Source organism: Lissotriton helveticus, chromosome 8 (assembly GCF_964261635.1).
Source record: "Lissotriton helveticus chromosome 8, aLisHel1.1, whole genome shotgun sequence".
NCBI classification, from domain to species: Eukaryota; Metazoa; Chordata; class Amphibia; order Caudata; family Salamandridae; genus Lissotriton; species Lissotriton helveticus.
Window position 1 is genome coordinate 1,531,466,655 of NC_136069.1, and position 20,098 is coordinate 1,531,486,752.

General features: G+C 41.6%; 1 protein-coding gene across 1 annotated transcript in view; it reads left to right on the plus strand.

Annotated features, from left to right (window-relative positions):
* LOC144772039 (retinal guanylyl cyclase 2-like) overlaps positions 1-20,098 on the plus strand; it is a 590,168-nt gene that overhangs the window by 397,258 nt on the left and 172,812 nt on the right. Inside the window, exon 11 of the mRNA XM_078656243.1 lies at positions 4,776-4,924. Coding sequence (XP_078512369.1) covers positions 4,776-4,924 — 149 coding nt within the window. The remainder of the gene's footprint in view (positions 1-4,775; positions 4,925-20,098) is intronic.

Below are 20,098 nucleotides of genomic sequence, written 5' to 3' on the forward strand. Positions count from 1 at the left end.
TGCCTTACACCCCCCAGCACCAACCCCCCCTAACCCTCCTCCACCGCCCAAACGACCCCACCCCCCCTTCAACCACCCATCCCTTACAACACCCCTAAGAGCAACAGGACTAGGTCCTTGTGTTGGAAAAAGCTGGTAACCCACTCACTCACGGGTTACCTATCCCCATGTCTGAGGAAGAAGAGGGAGGGCAAAGGACAAGAGCACTGATTAAAAAAAAAAACACACACCTATTTGGCATAATGGGAGAAAAAGGAAGAAAATTCCAAAAATCAGCACAAACGAAACCATATAGATTATTTCTCCCAATAAAAATCTAGCGCTTGCCTTTGTCTTCCTACTCCACCTAAAAAAAAACACAAAATACCCCAGATTGGTCCCTCCTTATTCAACTTTTACATCACAGAAAGAAATTCCTTAGCTTGTATTTCAGACATAAAAAACTTTGTCTGCCCTTGCCAGATAATCTTCAGTTTTGAGGGAAAAAGTAAGAAAGCCTGTGCTCCCTTCGCCTGAAAGGGAGTAATCAGCTGGCGGAGCTGCCACCTCCGCTCCACTGTTGCTGGGCAAAAATCGGGCCGAACAAAAAAATCACAGCCCTTACCTCGCCTTTTCCTATCTGGCCTTGCTAACTCGTATACTTTTTCCCTAGCTAAGAAATTATTAAGACATATCAATATTGCACTGGGCTTATCCCCAGTCTTTTGCCGCTGTTTAAAAGGAAAGCGATGGGCACGAAGGACCTCGACCTGCCAGTCCCACTGTAGAGTTTCCGAAAATGCCTCTTAGAACAGTTCGACCACAAATTTCTTCACGCCCCCCCCTTCAAGGCCCTCCAGAACCCCTAAAATTCTAAGGTTGTTTCTTCTCAACCTATTTTCCAAATCGGTGAACTTCCATAATATGTCCTCCTTCTGTGCCCCAATCAAATCAGTTGCATTCCTCTGGGCAGCTAGGGCATCTTCAAGGTTGGAAATCCTTTCCTCTGCTTCCCCAATTCTGGTTGCTATTTCCGTGCAGGTTTTTGCTATTCTCCGAATAGAGTTCTGGACTCTACAGCAGACTCCATGGGTGCGGATATTCTCTTGACGAGACTCCTCCCGATGCGCAATGATTGTTTGATAAATGAGTGATAACGTAATCTCAGAGGGAGGCGACTCAGATTCCTGAGACTGTGTTGTAGTTATCTCCACTAACCTGCCATCCTCTGAATCTGGACCATTGATTAAGGAGTTGTCTATGGGTGGGAGACCCAGCCCCCCGAGCCCTCTCTCACAGGACCCCATGTCTTATGCCCATTCCCCTTTCGAACTGTCCGGGGAAGCCGAGGACCCAACCCACTACTCAGGATATTATTCTGCCGCCAATCACCATTGTCACTGCCATCATCTGTCCAATCGGGATCAATCTCCTCTTCGTCCAAAGATGACCCAGTATTCTCTGAAAGAGAGAAAAACTTTTCACCTACGAGCTCTTTACAGAGCTGATTAGTTATGTCCGATGCCTGACTAGTTGTATCCCTTAACTTATTACCAGTTATACTAGCCGCAAGTATATGTACCAAAGCCGGCGCTTCACTTCCTGACTGAACTACATTACCCACAATGCAGTTCGCCGGATCGCTCAACTTTACACTGGAGTTCATTCCTTCTGAGTTTTGCGCCAAATGATCCTCTGTGGTCCCCTGCCCAGGGGCCACACATACCTTCTCAGTTTTATCCTCTGCAGAGGGGATTCTGCTATTATTGCCATTATTGCCAGCACATGCGGACAGAGCCATCGTTGTTCCCCCCCCCCCTGTCTCCACTTCTGAAGCCTTTACCATACCCTCGGTGGCTTGAAGTACTACGCCAGAGCTTTTAGTCTTAGAACTTATCTGATTGAACACAGCAGGTACCGTCTTTGCGCCTCCTTTTGCATTGCGGACTGCTCCTGTTCCTGTTGCCTTCTCTGCACTCCGATCTCCTCGTGTGGCGTTTACTAACTCGATGCACGTCTCCCGATCATTCACAGATCCTCCAGCGCCAGCTGCCGCGGAGGGTGCTCGTGCGGCTAGTGCAGCCTAGGAGATGACCTTTGGCGCCATACCACATCCGCCGGTATGGGAGGTTGAGACCAAACGCCAAACAGCACAGTGAAGCACCCAATTGGCGCTAACAGAATTGGTACCTGCTAGCAAAGTAGCAGGTCTGAGCATACCAGTGGAGCCAAAGACTGGAATCCGTTTCACCGCATTTTCTCACGGGTAAAACAACACCGGAGAAACCGTCTGGGAGGCTTAACACAGCTGGGGGTGAGGTTCCGTGGGAGAGGGAGAGAACGCCAGCTTACACAGCCAAACGAGCGGCCGCCATCTTGCCCACAAGACTGCAGTCCTAATGACTTTGCACCAGAATTAACCTTTTTCCAGATATCAAAGGAGATCAGTGCTGTTTGTAAAACAACCAAGACAACCCCTTATTGGACCTGACATTCTTGGTGTGGTTTTCACCGAACCTTTTGTCTTCAATTCTCCTGTTTTTGCTGGCTTCGATTTTTCTGGCTTTAGGACTGTGAGGACTGTATCACTGCTGACTAGTGCTAAAGTGCTTGTGCTCTCTCCTTAAAGCATATTAACATTGGCTTCTAAACAATTGGCATATTGAGTTTACTCCTAAGTACCTCATCCGGTGGTGCTGTCTGTACCTAGGGCCTGTGAATTAAATGGTACTAGTGGGATGCAACACTATTTGTGTCACCCACTTAAGTAGCTTTTTAAACATGTCTCAGGGCTGCTTTTCGACCTGGCAAAATAAACCTTTTGCTATGCCTTTAAGTACATATAAAGCATCCCTAGTGTAGGCCCTAAACAGTCCAGAGGGCGGGTTGCAATGTATTTAAAATGTTTTGCATGTCCTGGAAGTGAAAAACTCTTACATTTGTTTTTTGGGAATGTATGCAAATCTATCATGTGTTGGAATATTAAAACATTGGCAATAGTAGGCCTGGACAGCTGCACCAGCCTCTGGTTTGCAGCCATACTACTAGGTTTGGTGGACGGAATAAAGGCAGACAGAGTGGGAGAGGACTGTACATCAGCCACCCTGCCTTTAATCCACCCTTAAAATTTTGAGTTGTCTGCCGGCCTTGCAGTCATTTATATACATTGGAAGGAACAGCCATTAAGGGTGTTCCTGTCAATGAAGGAAAAGCTTGATGGACAATTCAATCAAGCATGATGGCTGCCCATCAAAATTTTACAAAGTTTTTAATTTTCCAAAACCAAACTCCTAAAGCTGGAATTTGATTTTTGAAAAATAAAAAACTAATGACCCCTTTACTATGGTAGTAATGTCTATGGTATGGGGGTAAATTTTCTTTTTTTTACCATCCCTCACCACCAGGATATACCTGACAGTAACAGAAAAAGCCATCTGACCATCCATGCTAAATAGTGCAGACAGTCAGCTGGTTTCCTCCGATGGCTCCTATTCCCTTAGGCCGTCTGAGGAAGTTTTAGACTGACAGAATGAATTTTACTTTGTCCGCTTAAATTGTGCTCTCCACCTGAAAAGTGTTGGAAAATGTCCGTCTCTGAAGACACCAAACTTTTTGCCTTCCTGCTCCTCTTTTTCTGACCGAGTTTTTATTGGGTTTAGGACTCTAAGCACTTTACCACTGATAACCAGTGCTAAAGTGCATGTGCTCTCTCCTCTAAACACTGTAACATTGGCTCTTATTCAATTTACTTATATGTCCCTAGCAAGGTGCACTCCATGTGCCCAAGAACTGTAAATTAAATACTACTAGTGGGCCTGCAGTACTGATGGTGCCAACCACTTAAGTAGCACCTTAAGCATGTCTCATGCCTTCCAATCAAGAGCTTGTGCGTGCAGTTTTAAACAGCCATGTCGACCTGGCAAGTTAAACCTCTTGCCAGGCCTAAACCTTCCTTTTTAATACATATGAGTTACCCCTAAAGTAGGGCAGGATGCAGTGTATTTAAAAAGTAGGACATATACTTTTAATTTTGAGTTCTGGTAGTAAAAAACTCCCAAACCCATTTTTTACTACTGTGAGGCCTCCACTTCTCATAGGATATATTTGGGGATTCCTTATTGCATCTAATAAGCTGTAATTCCTAATCGAGTGAAGGTAGATCTCTCATGTTTAATACCGATAGAATGATAACAATTAATCCTCTTTAATGGCAAAGTCAGATTTATTGTTACTACTTTGAAAATAGTATTTTTAGAAAGTCAGGCATTCTACTCCTCCTAACCATTTGACGCTTGCTGCCTGTCTCTGATCACTGGCGGGGTGGGGTGACAGCTGGACATTGTGTATTCCCTCTAGACAGCCACACACAAATAGAACCGGTTTCGAGGTAACTGAAAATGTGTTTGCTCTGTTTGCCCTAAGTTGGCAGGGTATGCTCAGACGTGGGTCCCTTGCTCACTTTGTCACTGGATTCAAGCTAGCCTGGCTGATGAGGGGTGTTACCCCGAATCTGGTCCCAGGATGTTTGTTTCCGGTTCAGGGAAGACCTGGCCTGGCAGTTCAGGCTGGGCTGTTCCCATGAAGCACAGGGTCAAGAATGATTTGCATATAGCTGAGTCTGAACTGAGGTGGCGAAGTGAGCTAAAGAACGATGATGGATTCAACCTAGATTTGTGACTGGGGTGAGTGTCTGAAAGGTTTTAGCGCTCTGTCCATCATCTCCTTGTGTTTGATGTGTATAATGTATGTCAACTGTCAAGTTCCACAGACCTTTTAAGAACTTCTTTTTATCACAGAAATTATAAGAAAGGTGAAGAAACCACCTCCTCTGTGTCGACCGACTGTTGCACCAGACCAAGCCCCTTTGGAATGCATTCAGTTGATGAAACAGTGCTGGAGTGAGCAAGCGGAACGAAGACCTACATTTGATGAGATCTTCGACCAGGTTGGTTCATGAAAAAAAAGTCTTTCCATGTATCTTCAGCTTGCCAATGAACTTCGCTTATGTAACATGGAAGAGATGCACCTCATTTTAGAAAAGATTTTTTAACTATGTATATTATTACCAGTTTTATTTGTTGGAGATAGTGTGCCTGATTCCCAAAGATTTTAATGAGACTTACTCTTATAGTACACGTTGTATTCAGAAGTATTTCTGACTTACTCTTCGAATTCAGGAGAACTACAAGAGTAAGTCACAGCAAAATAGCTGTGAATCGTATTTGATTAAGTCTAAGATATCCCTGCCCTATTGATGTGCATATACAGCCTGAACTGTATTGAGATGTAAATAAGGTAAAATATTCTGTTTCCTATACTCACATTTCATCATTTTCAGGAGTGACTGTTGGGGTTGTGTTACCTCAAATTTAAAACAAAACATCTTGTGTGAGTTAGGGAGCCTGATTTCCAGGTTGCAAACTCTATGAATATCCAATCAGAATACGAGTTAGCTAGCATAGGTTTACAGAAATATAATAATGGCAAAGAGTTCTGTACTATACTGGGATGAGATGAAGAGATGAAAAATAAAGAGATAGATTGAGGCAGAAAAACACAGCTGCAGATTATAAAGACACAGAGAGAGAACAGGGAGAGAAAGAAAGAGACAGTAGGACATTTCTCCAAACGTCATTCATTTTCTGCATATGTGTCCAGTACAAGTGTGCTAATGTCTCTGCTCACTAGTCGGAATCAATGCACTGTTAATGGAAGGAAGTTCGGCCTAGGGGCTACAGCTGCCTCCCTGGGAACCCACAGTCAAATCCCAGCCTCTAGACATGTCTCAACATTGTATGATTCTGGGCAAATCATTTAATCTCACTGTGCCTAGAAAATGTGAAATGTAATGTGTACAAAATGTATTTGTGTAGTTCCCACTTGATGCACACTATCTTGCAGTTAGTCTTGTAGTTTGCCTCCTAACCCCTCATGTAATGTACAGTGATCTGTTGCTTCATAGCTAGCTACCTCTTACTCGCGAGTTTTACACTCAGGTGCCATTATACACATCAAAAGCACAAGTTTGTTTTGATCTAGAAATCATTTTTGTTAATTTTTTTAATGCTCTTTTTTCATTTTCTTTTGACATTCATCTTTTTGACATATATATAATATAACAAAAAGAAAAAATAAAGAACATTCAAAAAATGAACAAAAATGATTTTTAGAACAAAACAAACCTGTGCTTTTGATGTGGACAATGACACCTGAGCATAAAACTAGCATATGAGAGGTAGCTCCCTATATATAGGGTAGTCCATACCGGAAACGCGTCAGGCCAGTGCGAAACAAGGGGATAATAAACTGAACCTTTTGTACTGGACGAGCTGTGTTGTGGTCCTTGTATTCTGCGTGCCGTGCGAGCAGCGTGGAGAAGCAGGAGGAGAATAATATATATATATATATATATATATATATATATATATATCACTCAAAACCCAAAGGTTAAAGTGACATTGTAGTTAGGTGAAATTTTCAGTGCCCCTGTAATATTTTGAACTAAACAAAAGCACAGATATTCACCTTAAAAGTTATAGTTGACATAACTAACTATAGCCTGCGTCAACAAAATTAGAGTCAACAGACCTAACTATAACTTGCACCTTGGCCATGCACTGATTAGGACCTCACATATTACATCACTCAACACAAGTTCTATGCCATTATTTATTACATTGCTGATGACATCTCAAATGACATCATTGATCACATCACTGATGACAACATCCAATGAGTGTGTTAGTTTGTTTTATAGTTTAAATGGTAGCGGATAGCTTCCATATTGCTTCTCCACCTACTTTTGTACAGCCTATGTCCAGCTAATTTGTGTAAGTGTTTACAAAACACGTGCTGCTAATTAATCATAGGTGTGTAGTGGTATTGAACACATAATAAATCTTTGTATTGAGGAGTAACTGTATGTGCAGGTGACAGTTGACAACTTGTGTCGAATATGTTTGACACAAGTTTTTTGGTTCTGCTGAAAAAGTTTCCAACATGGCAAAGATTCTACGTAGTAGATTCTAAGTATTGTATGCAGCCTTGAGTATCTTGATAGAATCACATAGGCATAACAATTTCTACATAAGATAGAAGACTGTCTGCACCAGGCACTAAACTATGTACACATCCTTCTTTTGATTCATAAAATGGGCACTCTTTAAAAGTTTTCACCACCGTATGAAGGCTGCAGAAAGTATGACTTTTAGCACCTTCAGACCTTGGTATTTTAAGTGAATACTCTCTTTCGAAAGGTTTTGCATATAGTGAGCACTTTTCTTAGTAGATACTTTTTAATGCTCCGTGAAGTATTTCTTATGAGCGTTTCACTGTCGGCAAACACTCTCTCAATAGAATAAACACTGTTTACAGTTCCCACTTTTTTACTTATGTCCTCTTGATTTCTTACTGTAGGTCCAGTGAATGTGTAGGGTGTGATACAGGTAAAGGCTGTCCTTAGTATGGCATTAGGTAAATAACTGCAGTTCCGTAGCTGGAGGAAGTTGGTTTTCTCTAAACAGAGGTATACAGATTGAACACCATGTGCATTAGGGGTACCGTTCTACATGTGATTATTAATATGAACCTGGGTGCCCATGAAGTGTATGGTATAGGGTCAGTTTTGTGCATAACAGAAGCTTGCTTCACTTAAGGGGGCTGTATGTATGATGGAATTAATGATGCTTTATTTTATACTGAGCTATTTGGCATTTACTTTCAAACCTGTCATACTCCGTTATAGAGTAATGTATAGAGCAGTAGCTTGAATGATGTCATTAATTATATAATTTGAGATGTCATCAGTGTTGTCATAAATGATGTCAGACAACATTTCTTGAGCAATGTAATATGTGAGTTTGTAAGTATTGCATAGTAGGGGCGCAAGCTATAGTAAACCCTGCTATTTTTAGTTTAACCGTTATGTTGGCACTGACATTTTCACCTATAGCAATATTTTAACATTTGGTGTGCTGGGAATTTCTAAGGTTTTTTAAGGTAATTAAGACATAATTATAATTCTTAAGTATAACGTTATTTTAACCATTGGATTTTTCAGTGAATTTCTAGTTTTTTTTTATGTAAAGCCAAATATAATAACAATTCCAAACTATAGCGTCACTTTACCCTTTGTTTTTTTCAGTGAATTACCTGGGTTTTTTATGTAAAGAAATATTTTGCTACCATATGTAATACCCACCCCCACACTTAGCCTTTGGTTCTGTGCAGTGGGTGGTTGGCTGCAAGGCCTGGCCGCAGGCCATGCAACCAATCTCTCCAGTGGTTGCTAACCCCATGCCTCACACAGCCTTTGGTCATGCAGGGAAGGGAGTTGGCCGTCGGGACTGGCTTGCAGCCAGGTCCTGCGTCCTACCCCCACAGGCATCCAACCCCATGCTGCATATGGCCTCAGCAATGCATGGCAAGGGGTTGGCCGCAGAGCCTGGTCTGTGGCCAACAGCCCACTGGCTGTCAACCCCATGTTGCACATGGCTTTTGGTATGTGTGGCGCAGGGTTGGTCTTTGGGCCGAGGAAACCCCATTCCCCAGGACATTTGCTGTGCACAGGGGGATGTGCGCCCCCCTCCACAAACCACTTCGGGGCCCATGGACCCGTACGTCCGGGCCAACCAATATTTGTTTAGAGGAGGACGACACATGGCCCCCTTTCATGAGCCCAAATGTGCTCCGGGGACTCCATCGCCTAGGGCCAAATTAAAATGAGGAGAGTGTTGTGCAGCCCCTTTCCCTGAGCCTGTTGTGGACCCCATTCCCTGGGGCCTCTTTAAATCTTAGATGGATGCTCCGGTGCTCACCCGGGGACCTACAAAGCAGCACTAATATTAGGAGGAGGGGGGCATGCAGCCCCCCTTCATGAGCCTCATTAATCCACGGGGACCCCATCCCCGGGCTCAAATTAAATTAAAAAGTCCTAATATGCCCCAAGGACCCCATCCCCCAGGCTGATACGAACTAAAAAGGGGGTGCTGCCACAAGGCCTTCACAGGCACCGGAGACCCGTTCCCCAGGGCCCTACATTATTTAAAAGGGGAGGGAGCTGTACAGGCCCCCTCCACAATCCTTAATAGGCCCCAGGGGACCCCATCTCCCAGGAGGACCAACTACACTTAAAAAATGGGAGGGGTTGCGCAAACCCTCTCCCCAAGCCTTCACAGGCCTGGAAACCCCATACCCTGGGCTGTATGTTATTTGAAAGGGGAGGGGGGCCTATCTGCTCCCCTCCCTGATCCTTAATAGGCCCCAGGGGATCCCGTTTCCCAGGGTCATTCCCATTTAAAAAGGGGGAAGGGGTTCATGGCCCCTCTCCCCAGGCCTCCTCAGGCCCTGGGGACCCCTTCCCTCAGGGCCAGAGGTGGGTGCCCCGGTGCCCACCTGTGGCACCCATAAACAACACTTTGAGGACCATAGGGAGCCCAGGTTGTGGGATCTGGCATTGCTTCTGTCTGGAGGGACCAGCTATCTATCTTTTTTCCCTCCTGGCAGGAGAAATATCTGTTCTGTTTCCTTGCCTGCAAGAGTGCGGCGGGAAATAGAACAAAGGTTTGCTCCCAACTGCTGGGAGCATGTTTAAATATCCCGCCAGCTGGGAGCAGACCTGCCTTCCCTAGTTTCCCTGTTGCAGGCAGGGAAACTACTCTTTCCCAGGAGTTGCCTCCCTGGGCCTGGCCCTCCCCCTTGAAATTCAATCTTGGCCCTAGGGGATGGGATACCTGGTGTCTACAGAGGCTTAGAAGTGGGACCACATGACCCTCTCCACTTTTTTACATCAATCGGCCCCAGGGGATAGGGTAGCCAGGGAATAAACCGCCTCGGGAGGGAGCCACCACTCCGCCTCCTGCCTAAAATAGCAACAACAACAAAATTGTGGGTCGCCATTTACTTTTTTGTTTTTGATGTTACCCTCCGGGTCCTCCACCCCACAGGGCATATGGGGGCAGGGTAACCCTACCTCGCCCCCTTATATTTTTATTGTTTTTAAACTTCAGCCCCCAAGTCTTGTAATAACTGCCAGCAACATTTATCTCATGTTGTTGGCAGCCAATCACAGCAAATTGGCCCAAGAGAAGAAAAGCTCCCTGGGCCAATCAGAAGGCTCTATTTTATAACTGGCTCTCCCGCGTTACGTGGAGTACCTCATACCCAACTGTCCAAATATACAAATATTTTAAAACTGTAGTTTCTCAAAAACTGCTGAGCGGATTTGCACCAAATAACAAAACACACTCTTTCTGGATCAAGATCTAGCTTTCTGCCAAATTTGGTTTAATTCCGTTTAGTCGTTTTTACGTTTGTGCTGTCTAAAATGATCTATGAAAAAATACATGGGGATTTTATGTTTTGGGACCCCTCCTTTTTCTCGCCCACCACTTGACAGATCACCACAAAACTTTTCATGCACAAACTAGGCAAAAAGAGGCACTTTTCCATAAAGCTTCGTAAAGATTTGTCAAATAGAACCAAAGTTATTAGCACAGCAAAAAGCCATTTCTGATGGAAACGCTGACCTAACTGTGACTACCCAGATCTATATATATATATATATATATATATATATATATATATATATATATATATATATATATATATATCTATATATATATATATATATATATATATATATATATATATATATATATATATATATATATATATATTTCCCACAAAATCTCCTTGCGAAGATCACAAATGAAGACGCACTCACAGGTATTAGAATTTTCTCCGTATTTTCAGTTTAATCCATCGCAGCACACGAGGATTTCTAGGAGACAGACAACCAACGCGTTTCGCTATATCATATAGCTTGATCACGGTTCGTTGTTGCTTTCAAAATTAGCCAATAAAAGCATTATTTTTCCACATCACGTGATTACAAACATACAAAAAACAACATTCTCGCTTAAGATGCATTCTGGTCTTGGTAGTGTTTCCGGTTAGATGTTTCATAACCACTTTGGGGAGTTACCTAATCTGTTCCATATTATTTTCCTATCTCTTAATTTTGGGAAAAATAATCTTTTCCAAATTAAAGCTGATTAGTTGATAGTGCTCCTAGTAATTTGAATTTATATGCGTATTATTCACCTATAATTCTAATTGCCCTGAAATCTATGTTGGCAGTTCAGTTGTATTTACTATGACCTTAATTAAATTTATAAGGCAGTCTAGTTGTTATTAGAGGGGTAGTGCGCACTACTGATGTATTTAGTAAACGGATGAGCAGTCAATGATGAAACTGTTCTTTCAGTGATCAATCCATCGAAAGTAAAATCTCAGAAAGTGAAATAACATTACTCAAACATGGCATAAACTTCTGTCCCAGACAACAAATGAATATGGCACAAATGCGGATCGACCTCTACAAATACATAAGAAAAATCGAACTACTGAAAACTTTTCAAGAAAATAAAATTATGGAGAAATTGTCGAAAAATAAACAAAAAAAGAAAAGCGAAGTACGGCCAACGGCGGAAACCCTGACTGCTGAAAATATGAAAGCCCTGCTAACGCTGGTGAATTTGGACATTACAACTGGACAAGAAGAAATTAATGAACAAACTGCCTGCCCCCAGAAAGGAGCTGGCCTAAGTGGTAAAAAACCTACATCTCGCTGTACCCTCAATTACCACCAGGAAACAAAATTGATACATTCCAAGAGGCTATAATTCAAGATCTGTACAGACTAAGTAAGAACAAATATTCTGATAATCTCTCCAAAGCAGAAAGATCAGCTTTAAATGATTTAACAGATGATAAAACAATAACAATCAAAATGGTGGTCATAGGGGGCAATATTGTGAATCTAAACAAATTGGATTATGAATCAGAAGCACATTCACAATTGAGAAACCGCGAATACTATCGGAAATTGGAGAAAAACCCAACACAAATATATAAGGAACAATTGGATAAAAAGATTGGGGAGTGGTTTTCTCAAAATTTGATCGATGAAGACGAGAAAAGATACCTAACTACGGATCACCCAATAACTGCCACCATATACTTCCTGCCCAAACTGCACAAAAATCCAACTAGACCACCAGGACGACCCATCGTGTCAGCTAAGGGGTCGCTTTTGGAGCTAATGGCAAGTTATATTGATTTTTTTCTGATGCCATTTGTAATGAATCTCAGTTCATACCTTAAAGACACCACTGACCTTTTGAGACACCTCCAAGAACTGACAGCCGTCATACATGCTAATAACCATAGCTGTGATATCCTTATACACTAATATTGACAACACCATTGGATTATTAGCATGCAGTTTTTTCTTGAGGGAGAGAAACATCCAATACACCCAACATAATCAGACATGATTGAAATTTGCTTAAAACATAACGTATTCCTCTTTGGTAATGAAATTTACCAACAGACCAAGGGATGTGCAATGGGGTTTTCATTTAGCCCAGCATATGCATGTATTGTCATGGGGTGGTGGGAGCAACAACTAGCGTGGACCCCAACAATGACAAACATGTAAATAAGATCACAAAATGGGTACGTTTTATCGACGATCTCTTGATTGTATGGGATGGCACGGTTGAGGAATTCAGAGAATACTTTGCAATCTTAAACTCGACGGAGGCCAAATTAAAGTTCACGTATGAGATCAGCAAAGAACGTGTAACTTTCCTTGATACAGAGATCTATATACTAAACAACGAAGTTCAAACTACTTTACATCGTAAGGCAACATCAACAAATGCAACACTCCATGCAACCAGTTTTCACAAGTCATCTGTTATTGAAAACATCCCATATGGTGAATTTTTACGAATTAGGAGGATCTGTTCTGCGGAGACGGAATGGCAAGAGAAGAGCAAACTGACAGCTGTACGTTTCAAACAAAGGGGCTATCAAAATCATGACATCGCTAGAGGATGGATAAAAGCCAATCAAAAAAGAAGATCAGACACCCTGAAAGCAAAGCAGAAACCACAACTGGACAATCATTGCACAACTGAACCCGTAAGACTCATAATGGATTACTGTGATGAGGCCAAAGAAATAAATCAGATCCTAAGGAAAAACTGGAAAATATTACAAATGGACCCCACAATTGGTAAACTAATGGGCAATCACCCAAATGTTACATACCGAAGGGCACCAAATCTGAGGGACAAATTGGTCCACAGTCACCACCAAGTGGCCGAAAAACCAAAAGGAACAGCCTGGCTGAAAACCAAGGGTTTCAGAAAATGAACAAATTGTAAAGTGTGTCAAATTGCGAGAAACTTTAACCAGGTGGAATTACCAAACAAAAAACTATGGGATATCAGGGAACTGATTACCTGTAAAAGTCAATTTGCGGTCTATATGATTGAATGCCCTTGCTCCTTGAAATACATAGGGAGCACAATCTGCGAGCTCAAGAAAAGAATTTTGGAGCATGTGCGCGCGACAGTCAATAAGGATCGCAGTAATGACATCGTGAAGCACATGGAATCGGACCATGGAGGGGACTGGAAATTGCTCTGATTCTGGGCTCTGGAAACCGTACCTCCAAGTGAACGAGGAGGGAATCGTGAAAAAAGACTGAGACAGAGGGAGTCCAGGCAAATTCTCAATTTTAGAACTTTGACTCCTTTCGGCCTTAACCAGAGTGAGGAACTTTACGTACATTTATGATTGTAATGATATGTTTTTTTCATGAATAGTCAATTGGTAGGTGGGAGGAAAATGAATTTTGAAACAAAACACACAATTGCATATCAAATGAGCAGTAGAAGGGTTGTGTACACTTTAGGATTGAGTCCTCATGATAAGGAGAGTTAATAAGAGCAGATAATAGAAGGACATTACACATACACTAAGTGTAGGCCCACCGGAGGGCATAAAGAAAGGAACAAAAACGGAAATCTGAGTATTAAAGCATGACTGCTCATCCGTTTACTAAATACATCAGTAGTGCGCACTACCCCTCTAATAACAATTAGACTGCCTTATAAATTTAATTAAGCTCATAGTCAATACAACTGAGCTGCCAACATAGATTTCAGGGCAATTAGAATTATAGGTGAATAATATGCATATACATTCAAATTACTATGAGCACTATCAACTAATCAGCTTTAATTTGGAAAAGATTATGTTTCCAAAAATTAAGAGATAGGAAAATAATATGAAACAGATTAGGTTACTCCCCAAAGTGGTTATGAAACATCTAACCAAGACCAGAATGCATCTTAAGCGAGAATGTTTTTTTTTTATGTTTGTAATCAAGTGATGTGGAAAAAAAATGCTTTTAATTTTGAAAGCAACAACGAACCGTGATCAAGCTATTTGATATAGCGAAACGCGTTGGTTGGCTCCAAGAAATCCTCGTGTGCTGCAATGGATTAAACTGAAAATACGGAGAAAATTCTAATACTTGTGAGTGCGTCTTCATTTGTGATCTTCGCAAGGAGATTTTGTGGGAAATGTAAATGCGGTTAAGCTCTAGTGCGGAACACGCACCGGAAAAAAAGAAAAAAGAGACGCCCACGGTCAGAGTGACGGAGAGCTACTGTTGGGAGATATATATATATATATATATATATATATATATATATATATTTATTTATATATATATATATATATATATATATTCACTGAAAAAACCATAGGTTATAGACCATATATAGTTAGGAATTAGCATTTAGAAAACCTTATTTTACTCACACAAAACCATTGAAATTCCATATATAGTTAGTTGCACTAACTATATATCGCGCACCCGCAATCCACTGCTGATGATGTCACATATTACATCATTCATGACATGGTCAGTGACATCACTGATGACATCACTGATGACATCTCAAATGACATCACTGATGACATCACTGATGACATCTCAAATGACATCACTGATGACATCATGACACACCAATACCAGTTACTACATAAGCACTCACTGATTCCTACGTCTACACACACATTCACTCATTCACCCATACAATCACTCATACATACAGTCACTTATTATTACAACACTATCATATGCACTCATACACCTATGCAGACAGTCACACACTGCCACTCATCCATGGAGTTACTCACACACCAAGCCAGTCCTGTAAAGAATCAATCACACTTCCATTTCTTTATCTATACAGTTAAACACAGAACACCATACTTCAGTGACATCACTGATGACATCACTAATGACATCTGAAATGACATCACTGATGACATCTCAAATGACATCACTGATGACATCATGACACACCAATACCAGTTACTACATACACACTCACTGATTCGTACGTCTACACACACATTCACTCATTCACCCATACAATTACTCATACATGCAGTCACTTATTATTACAACACTATCATATGCACTCATACACCTAGTCAGTCCTGTGAAGAATCAATCACACTTCGATTTCCTCATCTATAGTTAAACACAGAACACCATACTTTTCACACATATACTAACACATACTTACTCTCTTATACAATCACTGATACAAGTACACATTGATATGCACAGAGTCACACACCTCCCAGCCAGCCACACACACACTCAGTCTTCCATACATCCAGTCATTCTTCAATATGTAAAACGTATTTAAACTTTACAAAAACACACAGACACTAGATGATGTCATCAGTGATGTCATTTGAGATGTCATCAGTGATGTCATCAGTGATGTCACTGACCATGTCATGAATGATGTAATATGTGACATCATCAGCAGTGGATTGCGGGTGCGCGATATATAGTTAGTGCAACTAACTATATATGGAATTTCAATGGTTTTGTGTGAGTAAAATAAGGTTTTCTAAATGCTAATTCCTAACTATATATGGTCTATAACCTATGGTTTTTTCAGTGAATTTTCAAGGTTTTGTAAATGCTAATTCCTAACTATATATGGTCTATAACCTATGTTTTTTTCTGTGAATTTCATTGGTTTTTTAACAGCTAATATCTGTAGCTGTAAAATTTATTCTTCTTTAAATCCAAAAATATATTTTATATGTTTATGAATAATTTTTTTTTTAAATATTTTTTTTTCTTCGTTCCCGCTTCGCGAATCGGGAAGCTTCCCGTTAGCTGACCTTGATGCCGCGAAATAGACCGCGAGCCGGTAAACGTTTCTTTACCGCAAGTGCCGCGTTAGAAAACAACATCGTGACGCCTCCCGTCCGCATGACGTTTCACGTTGTCGCGTGATACGTCATATGACGTGCTACGTTAGCGAACTGGTACGCGAAGCGAGTCGCAAAGCGCAGGTTTCTGGAAGCAAACCGGGAGGCCCTGCAAAGCGCTTAACGTAAACACAGCAAGTCATGTGACTTGGTAATAACACTTTTCATTGGTTCATTTCACTTTTGGTTTCCTAATGATGTAAGACTAGGTCATATAATCTAAAATGAACACTTTTGATTGGTTGAGAACTCTTGTTTTTCCCAAATGATGAAAATCCCTCCTTCTTTCCTCACTCTGACTTTCATCATTGTGAGAGAAAGACCCTTTGTGATCACTGAGCAATGGCTTCTTTAGTAGCTTCAGCTGGTGCTTCCCCACCACCTCCACCACATCCAAGGAAGAGTGGACCACCTGCTCAAGTTATAATTCAACAAGAAGAAGAAGAAGAGGAACAGGAGGACGAGCACGAAGAGAGGCAGTTTTTGCCTGAGCAGCCCAGGACGTCTCACCGGAAAGAAAACTTCATTTGGCAATTTTTTAAAATTCCCAAAGGTCAGAAAAAAGTAAATGCAAGATACGTAACTTGCCTTATATGTCAAGATAGACTGTCCAGAGGGACCGACAAAAAATACAGTTTCGGAAACTACACAATGCATCGCCATATGACTAGGTGGCATCCTAACAACTACAGTGCTGCACAGTTTCGGAACGACCTAGATAATCTCCCTATTATGGCCAGAAGATCTGTTGTACCGGAAGTAACGGGACCAGAGGGCAGGGAGATGGTGCCAAATATACAAATGAGATTTGGTGAAGTAAAACACACCTGCGTATTTTGCGATGGATTCATTTCCTACGGAGAAAGAAGCATCACTCTGATCAACAGAGCTATTGACTATCATATGCAAGTTTGTCCGAAACGCCCAAAATAATAAATACTTCTTTTTTTTGTTTTGTTGCTCCTGTTGAGCCCTTTACAATGAATCGTTTTCATTGCCCCCTCCAAGAAAAACCCCAAAAAATATAAAACTGTTCCGAAAAATTCAAAAACAGTAAAAAAAAATGTTCAGAAAAATAAAAAAAAAAGTTCTTTTCAGAACTACCTCCCCGTTATTAAAAAATTGGTACAATATTTGGAACTGTGCCAACCTCTATTTCTCTTAGTTCGCTTCCTAGTTCGCTCGCCGGTACGCGAACTGGAAGCGAACCAAAAACAGTAAGTATAAGGGAGGGAAACACACACTTATGTTAAAATAAAGACAACTATAGGGGAGTAAACTAGAGATACTATTACCCGTAATCCACTGCTGATGATGTCACATATTACATCATTCATGACATGCTCAGTGACATCATCAGCAGAGGATTGCGGGTTTTTTGACAACATGCCTTATCCACGGTTTAATAACGCTGCCTTTTGCTTTATATAAGTTTTCAAATTGTATGAAATATATACCAATAGGTCGTTATGAACCTTTAGGTAGTGCTTTTCTTCATGAGGTCTGGTCGCTTCCATACACATACAGATGTTTCAAAGATGATCAAGAAGTTTATCTGAATGGAGAGGAATGCACTGAGACGCCAGATCATTCACTAATGTGTAGGCACATACAGTTACACGGTTCATGCAACAAACACCGACCAAATATGGCTTGCGTGTTGCAAGGCACGCCAGTTCCTGCTATCATCCCCACGTTCAAGTTGTTGGAAAATGGTAGTTATTTGATGCTCAATAATGAAGATTGTTCTGAGTTAATTAAAAGTATTCCTTTTATCGTAACAGTAAGTGAACGGGTTATTTGCTGCAGAAATGTTCTATTTCCTCCCACACATGAACATAGGGAGTTTTCAATCTGGCCACAAATACCAACCTTGGGACACGTTTCAACGGCATGGCAAGAATAAGAGCTCTTTTGTCTCAGAGAGAGGTGGCCTTGAGTTCGGCCCGTGAAACTTTCGTACTTCACATAGCGAACACCCGTACAGAGGTGCACACCCTTTTCAATTAAGATTTGCCTTTCAATTTCAGCAACATGTTTCCGACTATCTTTAACGCATCCTCCACAAAGTCCCTGACACACTTTTTTAAAGTTGTTACCAGTGGTCTCGTGACTTCATTTGAGAAAATCTTTGGAGTCATCCCTGCTTCCTTTCATTGTATTTTCTGCACTCTGGTTCGTGGATTGGCATTTTTACTTGCATTACCAGCGGACGCTCTTGTGCTTTTTTACATTTTTAAATATGGATGTCCCTCCTATGCAACCTCCGACCCTGCAGCTGCTGACACTGTTCCGCAATCGCATGCTAGAATATTATGGCACAATGCCGTTGGCGATATTAAGCACGGCATATGGATTATCTTTTCGGTTCTCCTACTTCACCTGTGTCCAGCCTGTATTTCACTGCCTGACCTGTGATTTCGATTGGGCCATTGATTTGTGTCTCTGCGGACCGGTTTCTCCTGACGTCGACTTTAATCAGCTGATGACTCCTATCATTACTCACGAGTTGGTTTGTCCTGGCGAAAGGATTATGGCTGTGGCATTGATGCATGGACTACTTGGTCCCTGGAATTTACTGGCGGCAGCACAGTCTTTCTTGGAAGAGAGCTTTCTTGAAAACCCACCGAGCTGTCCTCTGATGGTGATAGAGGATCCGGTGCTGGGAGAGCACGTATGTTCTTTTCCGCTTTTAAATTGGATGGCTGAACTGTTTTCGGATGAAGACGGTGACTTCCTATTGGAGGCTGTTGCAGCTTATTTTGCATACACAGTTATGTCATAGACCTTTTTCATGTTTGATATGCTGAGTACTAGCATTTCATTGACAATTCATTGACTTATTTATCAAGTTTTTATTATTTACCTTGCCTATTGGCTTAAGACTCGATAAAGTACTTGGCTGTTTTATTTTTCTTTAGCATTAAATTTTCCTAGTTTTTAATGCTTTACCTTGCGGACCGTCCACATATAAACTTGCAATCTGCTCTCATGAGCTGGCACTTCTATTATCTTATTCAGTTCGTTTCCGGATCATGAGGAGGTGTCATCTAGGTCCTGGATATCTTTACACCGTGTTAAGTTAGCATGGGCTCATTACCGGTTTAAACACCATTTTTCCTTTTTTGCAACTTCTGCACACGACACTTAGTTGTTGCTTTAGCTTTCCACCTAGTAGTTCATCGTGGTTTACATGAGAATAATATGTTATTGGTCTACTATCTGCTTTACTTGTTAAACTATATCTGTACAGCGAGTGCTAAAGTTTCAAGAACAACACGATACAGAATTGTTATGAGGTCTGATCTCCACGACTTCATACTCATAACATAAGTGCAACTTCTGCCAATTCTGGGCATGAGGCGGGTTTTATATTGCTTTGCCGAACACACATACACAACAGTTGATGCGGTTCACATGAAGAGAGAGCTGGTGTATGGTGATGTGATTCCTTCAAATCTAAGACACTAAAGTATGGGCACGCCCTAAACCAACACAAAGAGACCTTCTTAGCAAATAATATAATATGTGTATTAGGGAGGGTGAGATATAAGCAGCCGCGGGCCGTGGAGGGAGTTACGATGGGGCAGGGAGGCGGGGAGGGGGAGAAGCAGGGTGGAGCCCTCTCTACCTTGCCCCTCCCCCTCCCCGCCTCCCTGCCCCACCGTAACTCCCTCCACGGCCCGCGGCTGCTTATAAGTGTTGCTAACTCTTATTCATTTACAGCATGTTAACATACTGTCACCATTCGCTTTTTATGTACTAGTAACTATGCTGGTAATTTTGCTACTGATAATATGTGTACTTGTATTCTCCACCCTGCTTCTCCCCCTCCCCGCCTCCCTGCCTCACCGTAACTCCCTCCACGGCCCGCGGCTGCTTATAAGTGTTGCTAACTCTTATTCATTTACAGCATGTTAACATACTATCACCATTCACTTTTTATGTACTAGTA